Source organism: Juglans regia, chromosome 14, assembly GCF_001411555.2.
Source record: "Juglans regia cultivar Chandler chromosome 14, Walnut 2.0, whole genome shotgun sequence".
Taxonomy (NCBI): Eukaryota; Viridiplantae; Streptophyta; class Magnoliopsida; order Fagales; family Juglandaceae; genus Juglans; species Juglans regia.
In genome coordinates, this window is record NC_049914.1 from 8,860,619 (window position 1) to 8,888,450 (window position 27,832).

The 27,832-nt window shown below is 35.4% G+C and overlaps 3 protein-coding genes across 4 annotated transcripts; all 3 read right to left on the reverse strand.

Annotated features, from left to right (window-relative positions):
- Window positions 1-3,706: 3,706 nt before the first annotated feature.
- Window positions 3,707-6,539, reverse strand: LOC109013013 (scarecrow-like protein 34). The gene has a single exon (XM_018994923.2). It carries the CDS (start codon window positions 6,196-6,198, stop codon window positions 3,913-3,915), a length of 2,286 nt encoding a protein of 761 aa, XP_018850468.1. The 5' UTR covers window positions 6,199-6,539; the 3' UTR covers window positions 3,707-3,912.
- Window positions 6,540-9,197: 2,658 nt separating this feature from the next.
- On the reverse strand, window positions 9,198-12,067 carry LOC109013014 (scarecrow-like protein 33). 2 transcript variants are annotated; one of them, XM_018994926.2, is made up of 2 exons: window positions 11,949-12,067; window positions 9,198-11,804 (listed from the first exon to the last, which is right to left on the reverse strand). In XM_018994926.2, exon 2 carries the CDS (start codon window positions 11,742-11,744, stop codon window positions 9,456-9,458), a length of 2,289 nt encoding a protein of 762 aa, XP_018850471.2. In that variant the 5' UTR covers window positions 11,745-11,804; window positions 11,949-12,067; the 3' UTR covers window positions 9,198-9,455. The 2 variants fall into 2 exon arrangements, with proteins under 2 accessions (XP_018850471.2, XP_018850470.2); XM_018994925.2 differs by having other exon boundaries at window positions 11,940-12,067.
- Window positions 12,068-24,507: 12,440 nt separating this feature from the next.
- On the reverse strand, window positions 24,508-27,576 carry LOC108992934 (scarecrow-like protein 14). The gene is made up of 2 exons (XM_018967655.2): window positions 27,533-27,576; window positions 24,508-27,329 (listed from the first exon to the last, which is right to left on the reverse strand). Exon 2 carries the CDS (start codon window positions 26,772-26,774, stop codon window positions 24,660-24,662), a length of 2,115 nt encoding a protein of 704 aa, XP_018823200.2. The 5' UTR covers window positions 26,775-27,329; window positions 27,533-27,576; the 3' UTR covers window positions 24,508-24,659.
- Between the last annotated feature and the right edge of the window lie 256 nt (window positions 27,577-27,832).

A 27,832-nucleotide genomic window follows, 5' to 3' on the forward strand; every position in this document is an offset into this window, starting at 1 on the left:
ATATATTTTGTAATATTTTTAGCAAATTAATTCAAACAATGTAATATGTAGTTGATTGAATCATGTATGTCGCATGCTTTTTTATTTTATTTTATTTTATTTTATAAAATCATTCTAATGCTACATCAATACCATATAAACACTGTAGACTTTTATGTATAAAAAACAAACAAACAAACATGCAAACAAACAAACAAACAAACAAACAAATAAACAAACAAACAAAAAAATTGGGTTCAACCCGAAACCCAGAATCTGGGTTTTAAAAAAAATCCGAATTCATCCGGGTTCTGGATCGGGTCTGCCAGAACCCAAATGAACAGTCATAGTTTGGATCATCACTACCAACACAAGCATTTTCCAAAGATATTAAGCAAAACATAGTACTACTTTACAATCGAGTTGTAACACCCGGCCCAGCACCAAGTCGAGGCCAAGCCGCAATCTAAAAACTTTTTTTAGATTATTATTTATGGGAAGCCCATTTGATATTTATTAGGTAATTTTTTAATAGGTATGGGCCCAAAATATCATTATGGCGGAATATGAATTTTATTGAGTTTGATAATTAGATTAAAGTTCATTTACTATTTATGGACCAAGTAAGCCCTAAATAATTAAAAATTGACCCAAGAAATTCTTCTAAAAGCTCAGAGATATTATTGGAGGATGGATTTATTTTGGACATGAAGATTAAGGCCGGTTTAAATATTTGTGTTCAATTTCAAACAGATTATGGTTACAACTCTAGAGTCCCCTCCTCATTAAAATTTTTAAATCGACTACTGCTATATATATTCATCCCCATGCATCGTGGGTGGATCTTATTCTTCTTCAAAACCCTATTTTAGTTTTTTGGTTACTTCACCCACTTTCACCACTCCATTAGCACGATTCTCTCCCATGTCAAAAACTCCACCGTGATGCACTGCAGTTGCACCACACTAGCGCACGTCAAAACGAGCTGTCAAAAATCCCCTCAATGTGAGAGCAACAAAAATCAACACAGCTCAAGCCCCAAGCACAGCCGGCCACTCCTAGTTTAGGCACTACCTCAAGTACTCAAACGGAAACCACTACCACCTTTACTTGGAAGCAGAAACAAAAACCACCCCCCAATAGACAACACAACTTCGGTCAAGCTTCATGAGTTGCTGCCAACCACCATCACAAAAGCCCAAAAACCCACCATCACCACTACCTTCCACCGAAGTGCACTGCGATGAAGCAGCACCACCTTCACTCCCTCCCATAAACAGCAGCCACCCAAACACACTTGCACAAGCCCCCAGGCCAACATCCGTTGAGCCATACTCGGCACTGCGGCACCTGGACAGGTCGAGAGAAAAGAAACCCACCCACCACGAAGTTTCCCACCATGGCCAAACAAGCCCCCACGTCTCACGATGTTGCAACCTCATGGACTTCCCTCCACCCCTGTAGCATGGAATAGCAACAAGCCGTTGCAACGTGAAATGACCCCATTGCTACAGTCTGTTCCTGACGGTAGAACAATCACACCATGAGCCCTTTCCTCCATATAAAACCGATGTCATAGCTCCGCCATGAGCCACCCAGTTGCACCACCACAAAAGCCCATGTTGCACCATATGAAAACAGAGCACGGCCAAGGGAAAACAAAACCCCACGTCCCTCAGTTTCAGCCACCCTTTCTCACTGGAAACAGCCACTACCTGTCGGAAGTTCTGCACCGGCCAACCCGTATAGATCGGTCGTGCTACTCCCCTCTCCACCATGCTCCACCACGCGTAAGTCTTTTTCTCTCTCCACATTATTTCTCTCACAACTCTCTCTTCGTCACGGTGGTTATTCCTTAGTAAGTGTATGTCTATCAATTCATTTCTCCAGTGGATCTGTTTTTCTTAGAATTTGCATGGGGCCTTCAAGCTTTTACTTCCTTTCGATCTAGCATGTCTAAAACCCACTAAACCTTTCTATCGTGTAGTCTTCCCGTGAAACCATAAATTTTTATGTAATTACTTGTATGTCCTTAGTTATAGTCCATGGCAGAGTTATATTTCCATTGAGCTCAATTTTTAAGTTAAAATATGTTTTGAGTTGGGTTTTGGTTTGGTGAGCATTAGAAATTTAATGAATATATTTTGGTAGCAAGTTCATACATTTTCATGGACGATATTATAATACCAATTTTCGAAGTAATATGATCTTAGGATTTGACCATGAAATCGTTTGGGAAATTATATGAAAATTAGAATATTTGGAGACACGAGATTTTTAGGGTTTTGAGGATTTTAGGTTTTGAATAATTAAAATAGATTATTTAAGTATTTCAAATTTAATTATGAAGTACGTGTTCAATTGAAAATTTACGCAAGTTACGTAAATATTTTAAAGGTGACGATTGATATTCGTTTCGCACTATTGTACAAAAATTCAGAGAAATTAAGAAGTCCAAGTAAACGAATTTCCTATGCTAAATTTTGTATAAAAATAAATGAACTGAAGTTGATTTTATGAAAAATGTGCACGATATGTTTTGAAAAGAAATGTAAAAACAACCTCAATTACTTATTTTGCATTACTCATGAAATCTTAAAAAAAAAAAACTTTTTTGACATGACTGGTGTAGACATGAGCAATATTTTGATATGTTGTTTCTTAAATGTACAAAAGAGCAAATATGAAATTTGTAAATTTCGTACATATTATAGGAAGATGCTCTAAGTCCGTTTTGATTATGTGAAATGATATGAAAATGTTTAGTACTATATTTGATATGATATGGCGTCTGAAAAACCGTTGGCATAACTTTCTGATTCTATTTTTAGTTTTGATAAAATGACTCTGATTATGTTATATAGTCGGTACCAACATTTTATATATGAGTGCACCCACTTTAGAATCAAAATGGTTTTTTTGCGTTTTCTTTCCTATGTGAACACTCGGGACTCCAAGAATGAATAAGGAAAAATCTCACATTATGATATTGTCTGGTTTGGCCACTGGGGATAATAAAACCCTACCACGAGAGTTAAACATTATATATAATATAATATGGTGATATAATATGATAAGATGAAGATGTTTAGTCATGTCATGCCAAAAGGTCTTTGAATATGAACAGCTGATTTTTGATTATGAACAATTTGAAATGTCACTAAAGTTCAAGAATAGGGAGCATGGGTAAGGCTATGTGAGCATAATGGATCAAGTACAAAGAGACAGTACTTTGGTTATTTGAAGATTTTATTCAGTAATTTTGTTTTGTTATGTTGACTTGACATTTTGAAAGGTTGATATTTATTTTGAGACTCAGTGGCGTTTGTTTTCACAACTCTTCTCAACTCAGCTCATCTTATCTCATCTAACAATTACAACTTTATCAATTTTCTATACAAAATAAAATAAACAATTCAAAATTTTTAAATCTAAAAATAAAAATAATATTAAAAAAATATGTTCTAACACTATTTTATTCAATTTTTAATTTTAATCTCAACTCATCTCATCTCATCCCATCTGCAAAAACAAACGAGGCAGATTTATGTGTAATTGAGAAGTTGGAGTTTATATATATACTGTCAGATACGATATTAAGTGACAAGAAGTAACTCTCCGACCCACCCGGGATCGGAGTGTTACACAAGTACTGAATTAATTTTGGAAATATAAAATTTTTCTAAGATAATTCATAACCAAGTTGAGGTTCTCTGTATAAACATCTATGTAATAACTTCAAATAATAATTTATAAATTATAAAAATAACATTTTTTAAAACTACGCGCAATTTTTTATATGGTTGCATGGTAAACTTGCAAGAGAGGAAAACATTGAAAATTGTACGAGAATTATCATTTGCAAAGTACTTAATTAGAAGAATGATCACCGGCTCAGCACTTGATTTTTCACAAACACCCACTGCAAGATTCCTAAGCCGGCACCCAGCAAGAGGAAGCATAGACAATCCGACCCTTCCATCCCTGAAGCATCCAGTGGTTGTCTTCATCAAGTACAAAATCCTTGTGGTGCCATTCCTTCAACTTAGACCTTAATATGTTCACAATGTCCTTGTCCAACGGAAGTTGCCTGAAGCCAGCCCTCATCGTCCGGACTTGCCACTGCCTGTATGTCTCCGGCCGCTCAACCCTCTCCAAGCCCTCAGACGCTATGACATTCATTGCCTCCCTCCCATAGAACTCTCTCTCAAACAACAACCTCTCTTTGTTTTCCCGGGGTAGTGTAACTTCAAATATGTCATACAGCGCAGAGAAGTGGAAGAGTGCCTCTCGGAACCTTGTGACAAAGAAGGGAGCATTGTAGGCTCCATTACAAACTGAATATACAAAAATATTGGGATTCATCCTCCTGATTAAGTTCAAAACTGCATTCCGAGGACTGGTCTCTACTTCAAATGTCTCATCAAGCAAGTTTTTAAACCGGTACAAACAGTTCACTGCTAGCATCTCATTCCTGTCAATCTTGAGGTCCTCAATTTGGATAGTCTCCCAGCTCTGTGATGCAATGACATGGTACTCGAAAGGAACATTAAACCGCTCACAATACTTTCCCAAGCGACGACCAGTCTCCTCGAGTGTCTCTGTTGGACGGAATCCAGGTTGGGGAAGCTCTATGCCTGTAATCCGTAGTTTGGGAGGTCCACCAGATCTTTTAGAGAGTTTCTGTATCAGAATTGGCCACTGGAAACCATATTGGATACCAAAGTCTATTATATGAAGACTTGTTGCTTTCTCTGCTACTTTATAAATCATTTGGTCAGCAAAGAATACTGAGATCCTCTTGAAAGGGCAGACAGAAAGATGAACTTTATAAGAGTTTATTATTTCATAAGTTGAGATCTTCTTAGAGACTAAAGCAGTGTAAAAAATCTGAGTTCCAGTGCCAGTACCAGCCAAGCGTGCCTCAAGGCCATTAGCAAAGAAATGGGCCAACCTCTGAGACCCAACACCGAAAGGGGATGAGTGCTCCCTAATCTGCTTTAGTAACTCATTAGCAGTTCTATTGTCACCTGCTGAAACAGCTTGCGCACATAGATTCAAAAGAGTCCTCAAATCAACTGTATCCTTCTTCTTTCTCTGTTTCTTTGTTCGATTCTTACCACCATTAGCTTCTTGTGGCTGTTGATATGTATATGAGGCATTGCTTGCTTCATTCTGCTCGACCTTATTGTCACTCCCTAATGTAGAAAGTGCATCAGTAGAAAGCAAAACCTCATCGAACAAGTCGGATAATTCATTCTCTTCTGCAGAAACCGCGGGCTGCTTATTAATCCTCCCTTCTTCTAAACCTACATCTTCCCTCTCATGATTCTTCCTTCCCCTAGACCCAATCAGCAAATTTCCCCTCTCACTCTTCACCACCATTTGACCCTCTCCCTCCCACTGTTGTGACACCTTGCTGAAACTTCCAGGGTTGTCTCTATGTCTTATATTGCTTCTCTCCAAATCAATAACCATCTGATTACTCCTAGGAAGGAACTTACTAGCTTCTTCTAACCCTCTCCTAAATTGCAACATAGATTCAGTATCAGTAAAAAAGTTCCGAGTCAAAAGCTCTAGCCCATCACCAATGGTAGACACACCATTCGACGGATTGGCGAAAGGCTGTGACTCCCTATTGGACTGCAAATCGGGCTGGGAAACATACTGACCAGGGAGAGTAGCTTGTGAAAAAGAGGAGTTGTACTCCCCAAGATGACCAAGCCACTGAGGATCAGTGTTTGTAAAATTACTTTTGGGACCATTGTGACTCCTGTTTTTAGTATCAGGATTGTGATTGATATAAGATGGCAGCTTGTATTGATTGGGAGAAGGAGGATATTTCTTACCGAGAGCATCATAGAACGATTTCTCGGTGATTTGCAGACCCAAAGGATCGAAAAACATGCAGGGCTTGTCCTCTATGTTATCTTCCATAAGTATCTGGGTCATGAACTTAAGAACCGTTTCCGAGTACTCGCTTTCGTCCGAGGACGAGTCCGAGGGAGGACTCGCACCCATAGACGTCGGCCTCAAGCTACCAGCAGCAGCGGACGGAGCATATGGCTCTGCCGCCGGGGGAAGAGCAGGTGGAGGAAATGCATTTCCGAGGAAATAAAGGTCCCGGGAGTAATTGGAATTGGGTAAGATTGTATGGCCAGGGACCATGATATCTTTTACGAAGTCGGGTAATCCAGAAAAGCTTGGATCCACAACCATATACAGAGAAGAAAATAAACGGTAAACTACCTAAATCAGATAATATACTAGGATGTGTTTATCTAAAGCATGAATAAAAGGATCAGTAGATGAAGCTAGAGAAGAACGAAAGGAAATAAAAAAATAAAGAAGGGGGTGAAAATCAGGAACCTTTATAGATATCCATTTCTGCAATGTGACGCAGAGAAGCTCAGAAGGGATATGGAAGAGAAAGGGAAGATATCATGGTCAGATATCTATATCTGACGCAGAGAAGGATCGGATATAGATATCCATTAAGAGGAAGAGCTTAAAGGAGGCTGTTGTAACGCTCCCCAAGTTTTTAAGAAACTCAGGTTGGAGTCCAAACTCCTGTGGTCTAAGGCCTCGACTAGTCTTCTGAAACAAATTATTCGAATCTGGAGGGTTTGACCTCATTCTGAGAAGACTATTCCTTCACTCAATAATTAACGTTTCGTAGATAATGTTTATGGTTATGTTGTTAATCTAACCAAAAAAACACAACCGTTGAAAAATTAGTGAGAGACTTTTTTGAAATCTGTTATAACATGGCCAGACTTGTATCACTCCACCGGTTCATCGAGACGATTGGCAGCCAAGCCACTCCTTTTGGTCTAAAAATAAACAGTTTTTAATTCTTTTGCAATTATTTTAGGCCTCGTAATTTCATTTTGTCTTTATAAATTATAAAATAAGCACAAAATAAGTTATAAAATAAATTAAAAAAAGTTGTAGGTGTATAAATGTCATTTTGTCCTTATAATATCAAAATCTTGAATAGTAACTTTGATGTGAATGAAAATGCAAAAATTTAAGTAGAACAACTATATTTCTCAAAAAGATAAAAAAGTTGAGGAGTGCTACAGCCATAAAGTGATTACATAAAAAGTAATCTCACAAACTGACGTAGTTTCATGTGATCCGTCGGATTTGCTTTACAATAAAAATAATTTCACAATCTAGCAAACTACATCAAGTCACATCAGTTTGTGGGATTACTTTTATATAATCATTTTGTAACTAAATTATTTCTCAAAAAAATTATCTTTTCCCATCTTACAAGTGTGTATAATATTATCATTAATTATTTTGTCACGAAGATAAAAGCTTTGATCAACTTCTAATTAATTATTTGAACGAGGGTTTTTTCTATGTTATGCTATGGAATCACAAAGCTCAGAGGCACTCACAACTGGGCTCTATCCTTGAAGCTATGGGAAGATGACTCGAGTAAAAATGTTACTGCCTTGGACCAAAATTTGGAATCTAGATATCTCTCCAGTCACAAAGATTTTTCTGTAGAGAGCTTGTCTCAATATTCTTCCCACTAAAGAAAATCTCTGTAAAAAGAAGGTCTTATCATAAAATAATTGTCTCATGTGTTTATCAGCACCAGAAACTACAATACACATTCTATGGCAATGTATTTCTACTACTGATATTTTGGGACAGTGCTCAAAAAAGATTAAGAAGTGTAACAATACATGTCAGAATATGAAGGAACTTCTTGCATAAATGTTCAACAAATTACTGCAGGATGAAATGGAAGAATTAGCTTTGACTCTATGGAATCTGTGAAAAAGAAGAAATGAAAAGGTGTTCAACAATGTTATGATTGATCCTAAAACATCTCTACATCGAGTTCAACAAATGCAACTTGATCTTGCAGTAATTGAAGCCAACACAGAGAATCAACATCACAGCAGAAGTTTATTGAGAACTCAAATATGGGAAACCCCTCCATCAGGTATTTCCAAAGTAAATTGGGATGTGGTAGTGGACAAAAAGCATTTCAAGATTGGTATTGACATTGCAGTTAGAGATGAGGAAGGCAATTACTTAGCCACCAGGAGAAAGAACCAGCTTCTTAATCCTGACCCTTTAATTGCTGAGGCATTAGGTGCATTGACAACAAATAATTTTGTTCTTAAACTAGGTATGAAAAGATCATATTGGAGGGAGATTCTGAGACAGCAGTAGTAAGGATCCATAAACATGCACCAGATGAAAGTTATTTTGGAATGATCGTGTCTGATATAAGGTCAAAAATTAGTATGTTTAATATTTGTATCACTAAGCATGTTAATAGAGAGGCCAATATAATATAGCTCACACTCTTGTTAAAAATGCTCTTCTAATTTCAGATTGCATAGTAAATTTGGAGGAAACTGTGTTGAATAGTATGTATTAGTTTCAATTCAACAAAATGAGTCTGGTTTAAAAATAAATAAAATAAAATATTTTACTTGGAAAAAAAAGTAAGTTAAATTCCAATAAGATAATAAATGTAAATCTAAACAGGTGGCCAACTCTAGACGGGACCAATGCACAAGGACAAGTCCTTGAACTACTTGCACGGGCATGTCGTGAATTGCCGCCGTAGATAAGTACACATCAAGTGACGACTTATTCATGTAATCATTTCCCAGGAAGATATGTGCATATGCCCAGATTAAGGGCGTTAGGAATGTAGACCGATCCTATTTCATTTGGTTAACAGCGACGTGGAGAGATGGGCATGAATAACATGTAACCATTTTCTGCAGATCTGATTTCTGCATCTCATGTCGTCTGCCCTTTTTCTGCGCAATTTCTGCATCTTTCATCATCTTTGCCTTTATGACCCTTTACGTAAGGTAATGTTACATGTAAAATATACAAACATTATACAGTTATTTAAAAAAAATATTATTATTATTAAAAAATTAATTATTTTATTTAAAATTAATATTTATTCATATTTTAAAAATAATTACAGTACGCTTATACATTCACCAGACTTTAACTATAATTTCTCATATATAAACTCTTTGCAAAAAGCTGATCCACACTTGATTTTTGCATTAGGTAGGAGCTGTGTGTTAGGGTTTACTGTTTGACATTTCTCAGTTTTTTCATTACGTAGGAACTGTGTTTCGTGGTCCACATTATCCGTTTTTTATTTTTATTTTTGAAGAAAATGAGTCGAGTTCATGTTATCCGTTTAATTCATATGAAATTTTGAACTGTCAAATAGAGAAAAGTTCTATTATTTTACCGCTGCAATTAAGTATCCAACATATTATACAAACACCTATAGATAGTTGAAGAATGTAAGCATACACGGATACTTCGGTACATAAAAAGTGAAGTTACAACACAGAGAGGATAACACTAAAACTAGAACGAAGATGATCCCTTGCACACTACCTGATGTTTCATAGCCGGCTGAGCCCTCCCTCGATTATGAGCTTTCAAAAACATCCAGCGCAAGATTCCTAAGCCGGCACCCAACAAGAACAAGCATAGACAATCCGGCCCTTCCATCCCAGAAGCAACCAGCGGTTGTCTTCATCAAGTACAAAGTCCTTGTGGTACCATTCCATCGTTATAGACTTGAACATGTTCACGAGCTCTTGGTTCAACGGGAGCGGCTTGAAACCGGCCCTCGTAGTACGGACGTGCCACTGCTTGTATGTCTCCGGCCTCTCAACCCTCTGTAAGCCCTCACATGCTATAGCATTCATAGCCTCCCTCCCATAGAACTCTCTCTCAAACATCAACCTCTCCTGGCTTTCATGTTTTATATTATTCTCCAACGCATCATACAATGCAGAGAAGTGGAAGAGTGCCTCTCGGAACCTTGTAACGAAGAAGGGGGCATTGTATGCTCCATTAACAATTGAATGGACAAAAACATCAGGATTCATCCTCCTGATTAAGTTCAAAACCGCATTCCGCGGACTGGTCCCTTCATCAGTCTCATCAAGCAAGTTCTTAAACCGGTACAGACAGTTCACAGCAAGCATCTCATTCCTATCAATCTTGAGGTCCTCAATTTGGATAGTCTCCCAGTTCTGTGAAGCTATGGCATGGTACTCAAAAGGAACATTGAACCGCTCACAATACTTTGCCAAGCGACGACCGGTCTCCTCAATTCTCTCTGTTGGCCGGAATCCAGGTAGGGGGCAATCTATCCCGGTAATACGTAGCTTGGGAGGTCCACCAGGTCTTTTAGAGAGTTTGTGGATGAGAATTGGCCACTGGAAACCATATCCAACACCAAAGTCTATAATATGAATGCTTGCTGCTTTCTCTGATAACCTATAAATCATTTTGTTAGTAAAGTATAGAGAGATCCTCTTGAAAGGGCAGGCTGAAAGGAGCACGTTGTAAGCTTTCAACATTTCAAAAGCTGACATCTTCTTGGAGGTTAAAGAACTATAAAAAATTTGAGTTCCAGTGCCAGTACCAGCCAGGCGTGCCTCAAGGCCATTTGCCATGAAATGGGCCAACCTCTGACACCCATCACCATAAGGGGAAGAGTGCTGCCTAATCTGCTTCAGTAACTCGTTAGCAGTTCTATTGTCACCTGTCGAAACAGCTTGTGCACATAAAATCAAGAGACTCCTCAAATCAACTGTATCCTTCGTCTTTCCCTGTTTCTTTGCACGACTCTTCCCACCACCATTACCTCCTTGTGGCTGCTCATTTCTCTGTGAGGGCTTTGTTGCTCCATTTTTCGGGGGTTCACCATTACTACATTGCAAAGCAAGTCCATCAGTAGAAAGCAACACCTTATCGAATATCTCCGAAAGTTCTTCATTATCCACATAAATCGCGGATTGCTTATTACTCCTCCCTTCTTCAATATCTATAGCTTCCCTCTCATGATTCTTCCTTCCCCTAGACCCATCCGGGGAATTCTTCGTCTGACCCTTCTCCACCTTATGATCATCTCCCTTCCACTGTGGTTGCACCATGCTACTATTCAAGTCAATACCCAACTGATTACCACTAGGAAGGAACTTACTAGCTTCCTCTAACCCTCTCCTAAATTGCAACATAGTTTCAGTGTCGGTAAAAATGTTCTCAGCCAAAAGCTCCACCCCATCACCAGTATTAGACAGAGTGTTCGACGAATTGACCAAAAACTGTGATCCGTCATTGGACTGCGAATTGGGTTGGAAAACATACTCACTAGGAAGAGTAGCTTGGGGAAAAGATGACTTGTACTCCACAATATCACCGAACCACTGAGGATCTGTGCTGGTACTGCTATTAGTACCGTAATCACTACTACTACCAGAAAAAACATCATCAGGACTCTCGACGAGTCGGTGCTGATTTGGAGGAGGGTATTCCCGACCGAGAGCATCATAGAACGATTTCTCGGTACTTTGGAGACCCAGGGGGTCGTAAAACATACAGGGTTTTTCCTCTATGTTCTCCTCCATAAGTATCTGGCTCATGAACTTCAGAACCGTTTCCGAGAACTCACTGTCATCGGAGGGGGAGCTCCCCCCTGGACTCGTAATCACAGACGCTGGACTCAAGCTTCCAGCAGCAGCGGACGGAGCATATGCCTCCGCCGCAGAGCCTAATGACATCGGTGGAGCGAAACCAGTGGATTCCGCGTCAGGTATAAGAAGAGGACTTTCGAGGAAGGTAAGGTCCGGGGAGGGTACATTGAAAGCGTAGTCGTTTAGAAGATTTGGGTGCTGATTGAAATCAGTAAGGTCATCGACATGTATGAAATTGGGCGAACCATGAGAACTTTGATCCATGGCGACTTACAGGGTTACGACTAATAAGGCGAATCCGGGACTAATTAAGCATTAAACTACCTAAATCAGATAAAAAACAAGAATTTATCAGAACCGTGAACATCCAACAAAATAAAAATAATTTACCCAAAAAAAGACAGCTCAAAGGAAGAAAAAGGGGATGACAAAAGAGAAAAAGAAGCAAAATTCAAGAACCTTAGATACCCATCAAGTTTTTTGTTTTTCACGCGGGAAGCAATAGACGAGCAGATAACGATCAGATGAGACCGAGACTGAAAAGAGAATACTCAGAGCAGAGACGCACCAAATGTGTTGGGAGTAAAATCGAATCCTCTGGATACGGTTCCTCTTATATATATATATATACACGCACAAAGCAAGCAGTAAGTGCAGGTTTGAAAATAAGATGAAAATTTTGTATTTTATTTTAATGTTTAAAATATTATATTTTGATATTATTATTATATTAAAATTTTAAAAAATTAAATTAAAATTTGAAAAAATTAAATTATTTATTATATTTTATATAAAAAATTTAAAAAATTTTAATAATAAAATAAAATAAAAATAAAATTTTATTTCTCCTCCCACTCCAAACCCGCCTACCTTTCGGAAATTTCGAAGAACGCTCGGGAGGTGGCACGGGAATGACTCATGAGAGGATGTCATAGGGTAATGTCACCGGCAACAAGCAGTCTGCCAGGTTCAATTCCCTGATTCGTCTGTGAGCTACTCACTTTCAATATCGATTGTTTGCATTTGACTCGTCAACGGGCTCAACAAATCTTCTCTACTCTGACTTTTTATTATTATTATTATTATTTTTGAAATTTTGCTGTAAAGATGAAATTTGCATCAAGGCAAAATAAAAGTAAAATATTTTATTTCATTTTATCTTAATATATATTTTTTAAATTTTTATATAAAATTTAATAAATAATTTAATTTTTAAAATTTTAAAATTTTAAAATAATAATAATATTAAAAAATAATATTTTAAACTTTTATCTAAAATAAAAAATTTTCATCTCATCTTCAAACCAATTCGATCTATAAATTTGAATATGTAGAAGAGAAATATATTTTGAGAAAATAAACATGATTAATCAACTATATTATCTCTTTTTTAAATATATTTAAACTCTTCTCTGTGTAAATTGAGTAATGTTGAATATAATAAAATATATATAAATTTCACGTAATCTTTTTTAAGATTTTTTTAAAAAAAGTGAAATTTATATAAAAGAAATTATAAAATTTAGATTTATTCACTTTTTTTAAAATGAGTGTACAAAATTTACACAACTTATAACTATTATTATCATTTCTATAAAAATAATTCTACATATAATTATGAAAAACGTAAATATCGCATAATCGATTTAAAAAAGAATAGAGTTCATTATTAAAAAAATAATTTTTTTATATGAATCTTATATTTTATTTATTTTTTTAAAACGATTATATAATAATTACATAATTTACAATTATAAATATATTTTCTCTTTTTATAAATTTAAATCGCACGTCACACTAACTTAGAAAGTAGAATTCCTCACTAATTAATTTGGTAAAAGATTTGTCTTTTGTATAACCAAATCATTTAAATTTATTAAAATAGTCTCAGTGGTAATTTTGAGGTGAAAATTATAAATTTCCTTTAAAAAGAAAAGGGTAATATCACATGCATCCACAATTAATGGAAAATTGAAATGTTATAATTAAATGAGATCCAAAAAGTTTTTGGCAAAAACATATTTCCTGATTGAGTAATGCTACATACAGTCGTGGAATGCGCAAACGTCGTGTAGTCGCTTTGAAAAAGAATGGGGTCTATTATTAAAAAATTAATTTATTTTCATGTGGGTCCTTTATTTATTCACTTTTTTCAAAACGACTGCACGACGACTGCACGCTCATTACTGCAAGTATCATTTCTCGTCCAGATTATGATGGCAGACCATTATTAGAGATAAGGAACCAGCCTTCCTTATCTTTAATACAGTCAATGTGGTAGGCCCACAACGTGGTAGAGGAACACGACCACACGTGTACTTTTCGCTTGGTGGCTTTCAGATGGTCAAATCATGTGACGCACGCCGCGGTGACCTTTGCAGGCTGCCGATTCTTCGAAGAGCTTTGTTACACAACCTCCACTATACTTCACACTTCACATTTTTTTAAATTTTTTTAATTTTTAATATTTTTTTAAATTTTTTTTTTGAGTTTATTCTTTTTAAATTATTTCAAATTTTTTATTCATTATTCATATAATAAATATTTAATAAAAGAAAAAAATAATAAAAATTAAAAATAATATAAAATGTAAAAATTATGTGAATAATAAGAAGTTAAGTAGATTTTTTATTCTTCGAGATGCTTGGGAGCCAAGCAACTCCTTTTGGTCCCTGTAATGCCTGTCTATCTTGGGGAACAAGTCTCCATAGATTAGCTTATATTTTAATCGGTCTTACTATCAATTATATGATCTTATCATAATTAAGGTTAGCCTTTAGTCTTATATCACATGACTGTCCTGAGTTGAATTGGTCTTATTGTATTTCCTTTTCGATTTAGATTGTGAATAATGATAAAAAAAAAATATTAGAATAAAGAATAGTAATAAAAAATAGATAAAATATAATAATAAAATAATAAATAATAATGAGATATTGTCAATACCAGTTTTCTTTTTCCCACTCTCGTTTTGTATTTTTTTCCTTCGTAATGGGTCAACATCTTGGCATTACCCTTTTTTCTACAAAAATATTATTTGTATTTATAATTTTTATTCACAGAATAATACAAGCTAATGTGTTAGATATTGATATGTAAAAAATATAAAATTTTAAATTTAAAAAAAAATGATCAAATGAGTTTTGTAAATAAAATTACAAATAAAATTATAAATACATTTAACACTATTTCTTAGTTGAGCACATGATAAGTAATGAGAAAATGACCATATAATAAACATCTACAGACGGAAAGACGATCGATCATACACTATTAATTAATTTATGATATGCTTAGGTACGTATGTATGTATATATAATATTACAAGAAAATGATTGATTGTTCTAAATATCACCGTTTAAAACCCATAAAGCTCACTCCTCATTATCTTCTGATTATAATTCGTTAATCCAACATAATGCTACAGTATTTCAACCATTGAAGCATCATCATTTGTTATTATTTTAATATATTAAACCTTCATTTCTTCTTTTCAACAGTTACTCGTGATGACTGTTGAAAATAAGGTAATAAAAATAATAAGAAATAAGATTTTTTTAAGTTTACAATGAAAACAAAGTAAACTAAAATAAAATAGAGAATATTATTGTAGATGATGCTTTATCAAGTGGACCCGATTCACGTGTGCATGCGATTCTAATCATAAAGATTTCAATATTATTAAAGTCCACTAAGAAATATGTTGTTTAGATATTGAATTAAGATGAAATAAAATGAGTTAAAATAAAAATTAAAAGTTTAATTAAATTTTATAAGAATATTATTTTTTAATATTATTATTATTTAAAAAATTAAAAAAATTAAATTTTTTATTATATTTTATATAAAAATTTAATAAAATTATAATAATAAAATAAAATGAAAACGCGCCTAAAATTACCATACACAATAAAAGAGTTGATGGCTTATGGAGTACTAAAATCATTACTTACTATAATATATATATATATATATATATATATATATATATATATATTTACGGACCCCCCAAAGATTTTGAAAACAACATTAAAGAAGGGTGCACGACTTTTGAACCACAACACGTGCTTCTCTTTTTATAAATTTTCTTGTTACCTGCTCATAGGAAAAAAATATGAAAAATTATGTTCATTATTTTGACATAACATATTATAAGTAATTTTTTATTTATTTTTATTTTTTTCTTATAAAATATGTGATATATAGATGATGAGTAGAAAAACTCAATTAATTTAAAAAGAATAAAAAAAATACAAATAAATACAAATAAGTGTTATGTGTGATCAATGAGTAATAAAGTAAAAAAAAAAATAAAGATGAACATGCCAAAACTAGATATTTTATTTTACTATTTTCTTTTTCTTAGTTTATGGATATCAAGGCTTCTTTGTTGTTTTTATTGCTCGTGTGAAAAATATAAAATAAATTTATAAATTAATATGATTTGAAATGATACGTTATATTATAAAATTAATTTTATTATAAATTAGATATTTTGTATCATTCTTTTTTACCATCAATTTATTTAGTATTTTCTTAATATTTCACACTCATGTCATACCCTCGGATCCCTACATCCTCTTGACGAGAGAGAAATCCCGTAGTCTGACTAGTGGCTGCTCACCGTCGGCACAGACTTCTTCGCTGGGCTCAGGCGACTTTGTCGAGGGTCTTCTGGCACTGTTGAGACCTATTTTGCCTAACATCTTTTGGGATTTGATCGCTTCAAAGATCTTCACCCAACGGCTCTACTTCGACTTTGGGAGGCGACCATCTCGTTGGTAGAAACAGAGTTGTCGTAGCCTCGAGAGAGCAAATACTCGTCGAAAAGTTGGTGATTGTCCCTTCTCGACTAGCTAAGGATTTGAGCGTCAGATTTTTTTCTTCTAGTTATTTAATCGAATCATATGGGTTGTTCTCTTTTTGCCGTATAACAGAGTAGTTACAGAGTAGTAAGGTCTTGTGCTAGGGTTGTGCTAGGGCCCCGATGGTGGCTGCTGAGGCCTCCCTAGTAGAGAGGATCCCTCCTGCAGGCCACCGATCCTTTGTTGACATGCTCCAAACAATTCCTTAACCTCTCCCAGAGGTTGAGATAGCTATGAGACCTCCAAGAACCATTGATGGAGAGCTTTGTTTTCTCTTTTCTCGGGAAGAGATCGACAAAGCGGTTTCATCTTTTCGGTTATCCATGGTCATCAAATTCCTTTGTAAGGGGCCTTTTTTAGGCACGATAAAAGCTTTTATCCCGGCAAGATGGGGTCTTTCTAGTACGTGCTTGGTTTCTTCTGTGAGGAGATTTCGAAATGTCTTCATGAGGATGACAAATGAAGAAGACTTTAACAAGGCCTTCTCGAGAGAGTCTTGCGAGATAGAGGGGGTTCCTTACCATGCTTTCCAATGGACTCTAGATTTCAATGAGGACTCTGAACCCCCTTTGGTCCCTATTTGGGTCTTTTTACCAAGTTTGTTGCCATATTTCTATCACAACTCGATGTTCAAGATCCTCACGGCAGGTATTGGGACATTTACTAGATGGGATAATATAATACATTTACTAGATGGGATAATGCTACAAAATATGTCAAACGCACCGATGGGGCAAGAGTCTGTGTGGAAATGGATGCTTCCAAGTCACCACTTCAATCATTTTGGATTGGTCACCCAGGAAGGCCATCGAGCCGTTTGCAAGAAGTGGGTCTACAAGACCTTGCCAGCCTATTGCACAAAATGAAACCAACAGGGTCACAATCATTCCACTTGCAAGAAAAACGAAAAGAACCTAAACAAGACAAAGGGTGGGAAAGTCCAGAAACGTGTCCGGCAAGAATACCGCATCAAACACAATGACAACGTTTTGCTAAAGGAGAAAGGAGGGGGGAAGGAAAAAGCTCTCACTCCAGAGCAAGAAGGGGTCTTGGTTATTTTTTTAGAGGATGTAGGAAAGCTTTTAACCCAGACTGCTGACAAGCGCAGTTAGGATTGGTTGATAACCATGAGCCTAATGGACAGAGAGGCCCCCAGAAGCTCCAGGTCAAGGACAGGACAATTCTTGTATTTAGGCTCAGCTAAACGACAATCAACCAGAGAAACCACTTTCTCCCTCTACACTAGCACTTGAAGATTTGGTTGTTGAGGACACAACGAAAGTTTTATATGAGCAAGAGAGCCCGCAAATCATAAAATCAACTTATCCTATGCCAGATTCACAAGAGGTAAGCACAGAAGTTATTAATCTGGTTGCAAACAAAGTAACATAGTTGGGTGAAGAATGAGAGAATCCTCTGAGAAGCCTAAAGAGGAAATCAAAGAAGAATAAATCAAGATCCCCGGCAGCCAGTGTAAATGAGAAGAAAGTTAAATATGAAGCAAGAGGATTGTCATCTTTCCAGGTTTTTGATAACGAATAAGAAGACATGTCGCATGGTAAGGATGTTTCTACAGATGGGTCAAAACTGGATGGGATATACTTTTCCCACTCTGATCACGAAAGTGAGAGAGATAAGTTAAAGGACGATATGCGCAAGGAATACTGTACAGACTCTTAGGGTCCCAGCAATTTGCGTGCCAAAACTTGGTAAGAAACATTAGAGAAAGAATTAAGAAAATTTGTGTCAATAAAACATCTATCTAATCTGGCCCAGCTACAAGTTAATCTGCCTTGTCCATTGCACCAGGTCATTTTCGGGCCTTTGGAACACATGTCTATCAGACCACAGGTTTGAATACACTGGTTGAAATCTTCCATGGCTACAAAACGACAAGGACGACCACTCTTCTTTCTGAGTCATCCTTAATGATGTTGAAATCCCCACAAAGAACCCATGGAATACTGGCAGTTTTTGTTGTCTCTAATTCCGCCCAAAGCTCTATTCTTTCAAATCGGCTGCACTTCTCATATATAATAGATAGAAGAAACACATGACCACTCTCCTCTACTTTCACTGTAATAAACTAATTAGACCCCGTCACCCATTGTATCGAAACCACCGATTTCCACAACAACCAAAATTCACCACCATGCACCTCATTTGTAATAAAAAAAATTGCAACTGAATTTGCCTAAAAAGTATGGGATTCTATCCTCCAACAAAAAAGACTCAGCCAAGGCTATGATATTAGGACTAAATTATTTAATAATTTTCCTCAACCTCATATAAGAAGTATCAACTCCCCTAATATTCCAAAAAAAAAAATAGGATTGATCATAAATTAAATTTAGAAGGGCGAATTACCACCCTGGTAGAGTTCCTTTTATGAATTTCTTATTACATCTTTTGATCGACTTTGGGTTCTCCTTTAATGTTCGTGACCTGCTTAATTCTTGTATATCATCGTCGTGGTATTCGGTCATGATGAATGGGACTCCAATGGGTTTCTTTGAAGGAGAGTGGGACTTAAGATAAGGTGACCCCTTATCACCTTACCTATTCATCATAATGCAAGAGGTGCTCTCTCGTCTCATTAAGAAATCCTTTGAGGAAGGTAAAATTGGACAATTTGCTCAAGCTAAAGCCACCCCTTATCTCTCACCTTATGTATGCCGATGATATAGTTATCTTTGCTAATGGTGGGAAGAGAACTATGAGAGGTTTGATGGAGGTTTTGAACAAATATGAGGTTTGGACTGGTCAAGTGCTTAATAAAGAGAAGAGTGCCATCATCTTCTCTAAGAGAATTCCAGTTTCCAGGAAACATTCTCTCCTCTGCTTTACTGGGTTACTGAGGGTTCGTTTCATTTTAAGTACCTGGGGGTGCCAATAGTAGACGATAGGCTGAAGGCTTGTGATTTTTGTGAATTGCTGAGTAAAGTGAATACGAAAATTGCGAGCTGGAATATGAAAATACTCTCTGCTGATGGTAGAACTATTCTTTTGCGTCACGTTTTATTTGGCATGGCCACTCATCTTCTTGTTGTTTTAGATGTTCCCAAAGTGGTGATTCTAAGCTTGAATAAGCTTTTAATTTTTTTGGGATGAATCTGGAGACAAGAGTCGTAGAAAATGGAATTTCTTGGAAGCATATTTGTACTCCCATGGATGAATGTTGATTGGGTATTAGGGACTTTGTGGATGTTCGGAGAACTTTACACATGAAACTTGCCTGGAATCTTATTAAGGGCAACTCTCTTTGGGCGGATTACTTCAGAAGTAAATATGTTAAAAAAAATCATTTATCTTTCATGAAGACTACAAAAGGAACCTGCGTTTGAAAATCAATTGTTCGTAGTATCCCGTAGGTGATAAATAGTTCCGAATGTGTTGTGAAATAGGGTAATATCTCCTTCTAGTATGACAATTGGGATGAGGGAAGTCCTTTCAATGGTCAATTTCTTGTATCTGCTCACCCTTTGATTAAGATAAATGAGTATCACATTGAGAATAGATGGGATATCTCTCTTCTGAACAACTTAGTGGGCCATTAGAAAGCCACGGCTCTGTATGACTTTTTGGCTTGACGGAAGGAGGGTCAAGATGTGCTTGTTTAGTTGAAAGACAATGAGGGCAATGTTACTACTAAGAGCGCCTGAGATTGTATTAAGGTTCGGGCGCCTCATTTACCTTGGGCTCAGTGGATATGGCATATTAATCTCCCTAAGAAAATTACTATCATGATGTGCAAGGCTGCTAATAATTGCCTCAATGTTGATGAGAATATTAAGATGATGGGTGTTCCAATGGCTTCCAAATATAATTGCTGTAAAAAAAGTCATATTGAGAACTTAAATCATGTGCTATGCACGAAGGATTTTACTAGACACATTTGGTGCCTAGCGGCCACACAATTAGGGGTTCATATGGCCTCTTTCCATACTTGGAATGAAACTAATTTTTGGTTTCACCGTGCAAGTAGGTCTTCACAAGTTAGAATTATTTTTTGTCTTCTCCCTTCTATTATAACCTGGAAACTTTGGGTGAGGCGCTGTAAAGCCCGACATGAGGATAAAGTTCATACGGTAGAGTCGGTCTGGCACACTATTAAATTATGGCTTCGTTGCATTTAGGGGTCTAAACTCAAACCGAAAAACCGGACCGAACCGGACCGGTTTTACCAGTTTTGAACCGGTCCGGTCCGGAACCGGTTTTAAAAACGTAAAAACCGGCCGGTTCCGGTTCCGGGATTTTTTGGACCGGACCGGACCGGTTGATTAAAAAAAATAAAAAATAATATTTTTATATATAAGTTTTATACAAAATATTTTATATATATTAAATATTAATATATATAAGTTTTATATATAATGTATAATTATAAATTTTTATGTGAAATTTTATATATAATATATATTCATATATGAAATAATTTCTTATTATAATTTATAAATTATTACATAAAATGTTAATACTAAATCATTAAAAGTTTATAACTAATACTAATATATAACTTATAACTATACCAATAGTCTAATATTAATACTATTATATAGTCTAATATATTAATAAAAGTATAAAACAGTTTTTTTAAAATCAAATTTTTTTTTTTATAAACAAATTTTTAATGACAAATTGTGAAATTTACATTTTAAAAAAATTGAAAAATCGGACCGGACCGGACCGGACCGGAAATCGATAAAACCGGAAGTACCGATTTAGGAGGGTAACTAGTGCGTAATCGGTTTTGAAAAATACAAAACCGGTACATACCAGTTCGGTCCTAAATTTTATCCAAAACCGGACCGGTTACACCCCTAGTTGCATCATGGACCAGATTATGAAAGTGATTTCTCTTTCTACCTAAGATATTGATATTCTGAATAGACTGGATATCCCAGTTTTGTTTCCTAAGCCTAAGAGGGTTCGGGTGGTTAGATGGCATCGGCCTCAACCGGGTTGGGTTAAACTCAATACTGATGGTAGTAGTTTCGGGAGCCTAGGCGCTTCTGATGTTGGGAGTGTTATTCGAGATGATAATGATAGGTTACTTCTGGTTTACTATGTTCCCTTAAGTTCGGGTACTAATAATTTTGTCGAAATCAATAACTTATTGGAAGGTGTTCGAAGGTGTCACGCTCTCGGGTTTTATCGTGTTCAAGTAGAGATTGATTCTCAACTGGTGGTTAATTGGATTACTAAGGACAGTTGTCCTATCTGGTATTTAGAAGATTTTTGGGATGATTTACATGAATATCTTAATTGCCTGGAATATACTGTGAATCATATTTTTCGTGAAGGAAATGTTATAGTTGAGTTTTTAGCTAAGTGTGGGGCTAAAGGTTTGAACTGCGACTGGTTTGAAAATCATACTTTGCCTAACTTGTTGAGGAGTCTTCCCTGCATGGATAAATTGAGTATGATTTACCTGAGGGTCTCGTAAGGTATTGTGCCTGGTAAGGCTCGCTTGATTTGCTTATTTTTTTCTTGTGTGCTTGTTTTTCTTGCAAGTTATCATATCTTTGGTTTGTTCTTATTTAGGTTAAGTGTCTTTCTTTTGGTCGTGCACTTGGACTATATGAATATAATGGTTTTGATGTCTGGGTTTTGAATTTCATAGATCATATATACCTTCCAGGTGTTGTGTTTGTAATTACGGTTTTCCTCTGCTACAAATGAGAGCAATTAATAAAATTGAAATACCGTCATATTCTTTAAAAAAAAAAAATCTCCAAATCCTCTTTTTTCTCTAATGTCTGATGACTTCTCTTCATTTATTTTCTGGCTAGGTTTGGTTACAAAAAAAATATATATATATTTCATCTCATCATTACAGTTTTTTTAAATTTTTACACAAAATATAATAAACAATTCAATTTTTTGAAATACCAAAATAATAATAATATTAAAAAATAATATTCTAACAATATTTTATTTAATTTTTAATTTTTATCTAAAGTCATCTATTCTTATCTTACTATCCAAACTCCACCTAATTGACTGACGATCATTTGTACTCATTCAAGGAGCATTCAGTAGCATAATTGATATTGATTTTTCTTTCATTCCTTCACTTTTGTAGATCAAAACTTATAATTAGCAAGACATCTTTATATATATATATATATATATATATATATATCTAGCGTATACTTAAAAGCGCCTATAATTTACTGTTTATTACTGTTCATCATGAACAGTAAATCTAAATCAGCCTCTTTTTTTTTACATATCTTATTACTGTTCATCGACAGTATGATGAATAGTAATGAACAGTAAAGTTTTTTTTTTTTTTAATTTTTTTTTTTTTGTCCGTGTGAATGCCAATGTGCGACGTAATACCGCAATCGCGTAGGGAATGAGAGAGAGGAAGAAAAAAAAAGTGAAAAAAATATTGATTTTTGAGTTTTAAATGATCAATAAAGAACCTTTTTTTTTTTTTCTTCGCATGTTTTTTTCGCATATCCTATTACTGTTTATTATATCATACACTAAAAATTAACTTTAATTTATAAAATACTAATTTTTTATCATTAAATAAATGATAAAATTTTACTGTACATTTTTAAGAGAAAAAAACTATCTAATTAATTTGAATTTTTAATATAATTTAAATTTCATAATAAATGATAAACATAAATAAATAATAATTTTATTCTTATACATTAGACTATTTTAATATTTGAAATTACACTTTATTTTTTTCTTCAATTTGACAGATGTGGCAAACGTGCTTTTTTTTATCAATTAGAAAATCTTACGCCATACAGGATTTTACACAAGTACCACTAATTTCAAAATAACCAAGCCATTTATAAAATACTAATATTTCATCATTAAATAAATAATAAAATTTTGTTAAATATTTTTAAAAAATTATAACTATATAAATAATTAGAGTTTTAACATAATTTAAATATGATAATATTCTTAATTAACTAAAGAAAACTGCTACAACTAATAAAAAAGTAACCTGAAAATATGTCATGAATGTGTATTTCATTTTTTTATTTTTCTTTTCTTTTTTTCATGTATTTTTTTAATCATCATAAACATTTTTAAAAAAATAAAAAATTTACAACATCATTGGGTCAGGAGGGAATTGACAATCTATCTCTTCCCAAACAAAATTATTGAGTTCAAGGAAAAGATTAATCGATTCTTAGGTTTTCAGAAACTTTTATATATTTTTTAAAATTTTAAATATAAAATATTTTTTAATTTGTTAATCTAATCATTACAATTTTCTTAAATATAAATTTTTTAAATTTTAAAACAAAAAAATACATTAAAAAATTATATTCCAATAATATTTTAACTTTTATAATATTTTTATTTTAACTTTTTTTCTCTCATTTTCTAAAATCAAATAAAACATCTTAATCCAAATAATTTTATATATTACTATTTACAAATATGTCACTACTATTAATACATCGATCCAAATCATATCTAAGGATATGATGTCTACGTGTGTTGTTTTTTGAAGGACGAGGCTGCTGCTGGTACATTAAAATTTTTAAGATTTAAATCCAACCCTTCATTTTACCACTTCTCTTTTTTTTTCTTCGGTTGGATTGCTTCAATTTATGCAGTGAAGTACTATCACTATCACAAAAATTCTCCACATCTCTTTTCACTTGTTAGGTGCAGAAATTGAGTTCATAAAAAATTCTCTATATACTACTTATTTTACTTATGATTACGTTTTTTTTTTTTTTTTAACTCAAAACATATTTATATTTTACAAAATAAGTTATTTTTCAACCGGACAAATGTGCCTCGCACATTGCTCAACCGCTAGTGTATATATATATATATATATATGGCTGTCCTAAAATAAACATTATTGTATGACTGTACACCTTTTGTTTGGATAGAAGATTTTGTCTTGGTTTTGATTGAAAATTCATCTCATCTTATTATTATAATTTTTTTAAATTTTTACATAAAATATAATAAATAATTTAATTTTTTTTAATTTTAAAATAATAATAATATTAAAAAATAATATTTTAATAATATTATATTTAACTCATCTAAAATTATCTCAACTCATTTTGATAACTAGAGATGAGTAATTTCGTGTCATATTACAATGATGAATGATCACAAGATTTCCGAATTACTAAAGCTATTTTACTTAGGTTATCGATTATAACTTTAATGATTATTACTCTTAGAAATTACTGTTTTCATTACCGAAGCATACAGTTCTGATATTACAAATAAAATATATGAAGCAAACTAATTCATATAACAGATGGATTTTACTCCCTACAGTTTTCACAAACATCCAGGTGCAAGATTTCTAAGCCGGCACCCAACAAGAACAGGCAAAGACAATCCGGCCCTTCCATCCCTGAAGCATCCAGTGGTTGTCTTCATCAAGTACAAAATCCTTGTGGTACCATTCCTTCATCCTCGATCTGAATCCATTCAGGAGATCTTGATCCAACGGAAGTAGCCTGAAACCGGCCCTCATGGTACGGACTTGCCACTGCTTGTACGTCTCCGGCCTCTCAACCCTCTGTAGCTCCTCACATGCTATGACGTTCATGGCCTCCCTCCCATAGAACTCTCTCTCGAACATCAACCTCTCCAATTGGTTTCCAGGGGGCACTGTAACATCAAATATGTCGTACAATGCAGAGAAGTGGAAGAGTGCCTCTCGAAACCGTGTGACAAAGAAGGGAGCATTGTAGGCTCCATTGACAATAGAATGGACAAAAATGCCGGGATTTATCCTCCTGATTAATTTCAATACTGCATTCCTTGGACTGGTCTCTACTTCCACTGTCTCGTCAAGAAGATTCTTAAACCGGTACAGACAGTTCACAGCAACCATCTCATTCCTGTCAATCTTGAGGTCCTCGATTCGGATAGTTTCCCATTTTTGTGATGCTATGCCATGGTACTCGAAAGGAACATTGTACTGCTCGCAGTACTTTGCCAACCGACGACCGGTCTCCTCGACTCTCTCTGCTGGGCGCAATCCGGGCTGGGGAAGCTCTATCCCTGTAATTCGTAGCTTGGGAGGTCCACCGGGTCTTTGTGAGAGCTTCTGAATCAGAAGTGCAATTTGCAAACCATACCCAATACCGAAGACTATCACATGAAGAGTTGTTGCTTTCTCTGCCACTTTGAAAATCATCATGTTAGTAAAGATCAGCGAGATCCTCTTGAAAGGACAGACTGAAAGATGAAGTTTGTAAGCACTCAATATTTCAGAAGCTGAGATCTTCCTGGAAACTAAGGAAGTATAGAAGAGTTGAATGCCGGAACCAGTGCCAGCCAAGCGTGCCTCAAGGCCATTAGCAAAGAAATGGGCCAATCTCTGAGACCCATCACCTAAAGGGGAAGAGTTCTTCCTAACCTGTTTGAGTAACTGATTTGCTGTTTCATTGTCACCCGCTGAGATAGCTTGTGCACATAAAATCAAAAGAGTGTTCAGATCAACCGTCTCCGTCTTCTTGCTCTGTTTCTTAGCGCGACTACTCTGCCCACCATTAGCTGCTCCTTGTGTTGGCTGCAAGGCCTTCCTTGCCATATTCTCCTGGGGTTCATTTGTATTGCATACATCAGAAAGTGTTTGCTCGAACATCTCTAATAATTCACTCTCCTGAGTCTCCTCCACATAAATCGCAGACTGCTTATTACTCCTCCCTTCTTCTTCTTCTAATTCCATATCTACCCTCCCACGATTCTTCTTTCCTCTTGACACATCCGGTGAACTCTCCCCCTCACCTTTCTCCACCTTGTGGTTCTGTCCCTTCCACACTGGTGACACCATGCTGCTTTTGAAATCAAGAACCAATGGATTACCCCCAGGAAGGAACTTACTACCTTCCTCTAAACCTCTCCGAAATTGCAACAGATATTCACCATCAGTTAAAAGGTTTGAACCCAAAAGCTTCGTCCCATCACCACTCTTATTAGTCACACCATTCGATGGATTTTCCAAACATATTGATCCACTATTAATGGATTGCAAATTCGGCTGTGAAATAGAGAAATTGTACTCGTCAATATAATCACCGAGCCATTGAGGATCGGTGCTAGTGCTAGTAGAACCATTGGTATCACCACTACTGCTTCTATAAAAAGCATCATGATCAGGACTCTCGACGTTGCCTTTGATACAAGGTGGCGGAAGGTATTTACTAGGAGACGGAGGGTATTTCTTACCGAGAGCATCATAGAACGATTTCTCGGTAACTTGGAGACCCAAGGGGTCGAAAAACATGCAGGGCTTGTCCTCTATGTTCTCTTCCATAAGTATGTGGCTCATGAACTTCAGAACCGTTTCCGAGTACTCCCTTTCGTCCGCGGACGAGCCTCCCCCAAGACTCGTACCCATAGACGGCGGGCTCAAGCTACTAGCAGCAGCTGCTGACGGAACATCAGGCCCTCCCCCGGGTCCCATGTGAATCGGCCGAAAGAAAGCAGTGGTGCCCAGATCAGGTTGAGGATATGGACTTTCGAGGAAGTTAAGGTCCGGGGAGGGTGCAGTGAATGTGTACTAGTTAAGAAGATCTGGGTATTGGTAGGAGTTCGTTGAGATGGTATGGTCATACTCATCGACCATCACACCATTTAAGAAATCAGGGAACCCAGCAAAGCTTTGATCCATAACCATTTGTAAGAGACAAACCAATTAAGAAGCCTCACGGTCTGATCTTTTATGTCTCAAGAAGAATCTTATAGCAACTAAACATTAAACTACATAAATCAGACCAAATACTAGGTGGGATGCATCTAAACTAAAGCATACCAGTTCAAAACAAAAACAAAACGAGAAAGCTCAAATGATGAAGAAGATAGAGACACGAGGAAAAGAAAAGAGGAGGGAGCGGGTGAGGGGAGATTTCCAGAACCTTGGACATCAATTTTTTTTGGGAAGTGTCGTAGTGAACAGTCAGACTTGGAAAATAAAGATACTAGAACCAAGACGGAAGATATTAGCTAGAGGGACACAACTCTTCGGTTGCGTTTGGATGTTAAACTAAATTAAGTTGAATTGAGTTGAGATGATAAAATATTGTTAAAATATTATTTTTTAATATTATTATTATTTTAAAATTTAAAAAAATTAAATTATTTATTATATTTTATATTAAAATTTAAAAAAATTATAATGATGAATTGAAATAAATTGAGAGATGTTTATCATCCAAACGAAACCTTCGAGAGCATAAGAAGAAGTAGAGAGGATAATTGTTTGGTTCACGAAAATTCGAAGATCGATAGAATGAAATATAGGATGAATATTAGTCAAACTCCTGAGAGGCATTTGTGATGTACGCATATCCCAATTTCACCGGCGAAAACTGATTGATTGGCCTGTCAGCAAAAAAAGACTCGTCAGAGGACTCTGAATAATCCTCGCACTACTCAATCCGGATTGCTTGATTAAAATAAACGAAAATGATAGCATAACACTTATCTCACAGCCTAGATGTGATCATTCATCTATTTTATTTT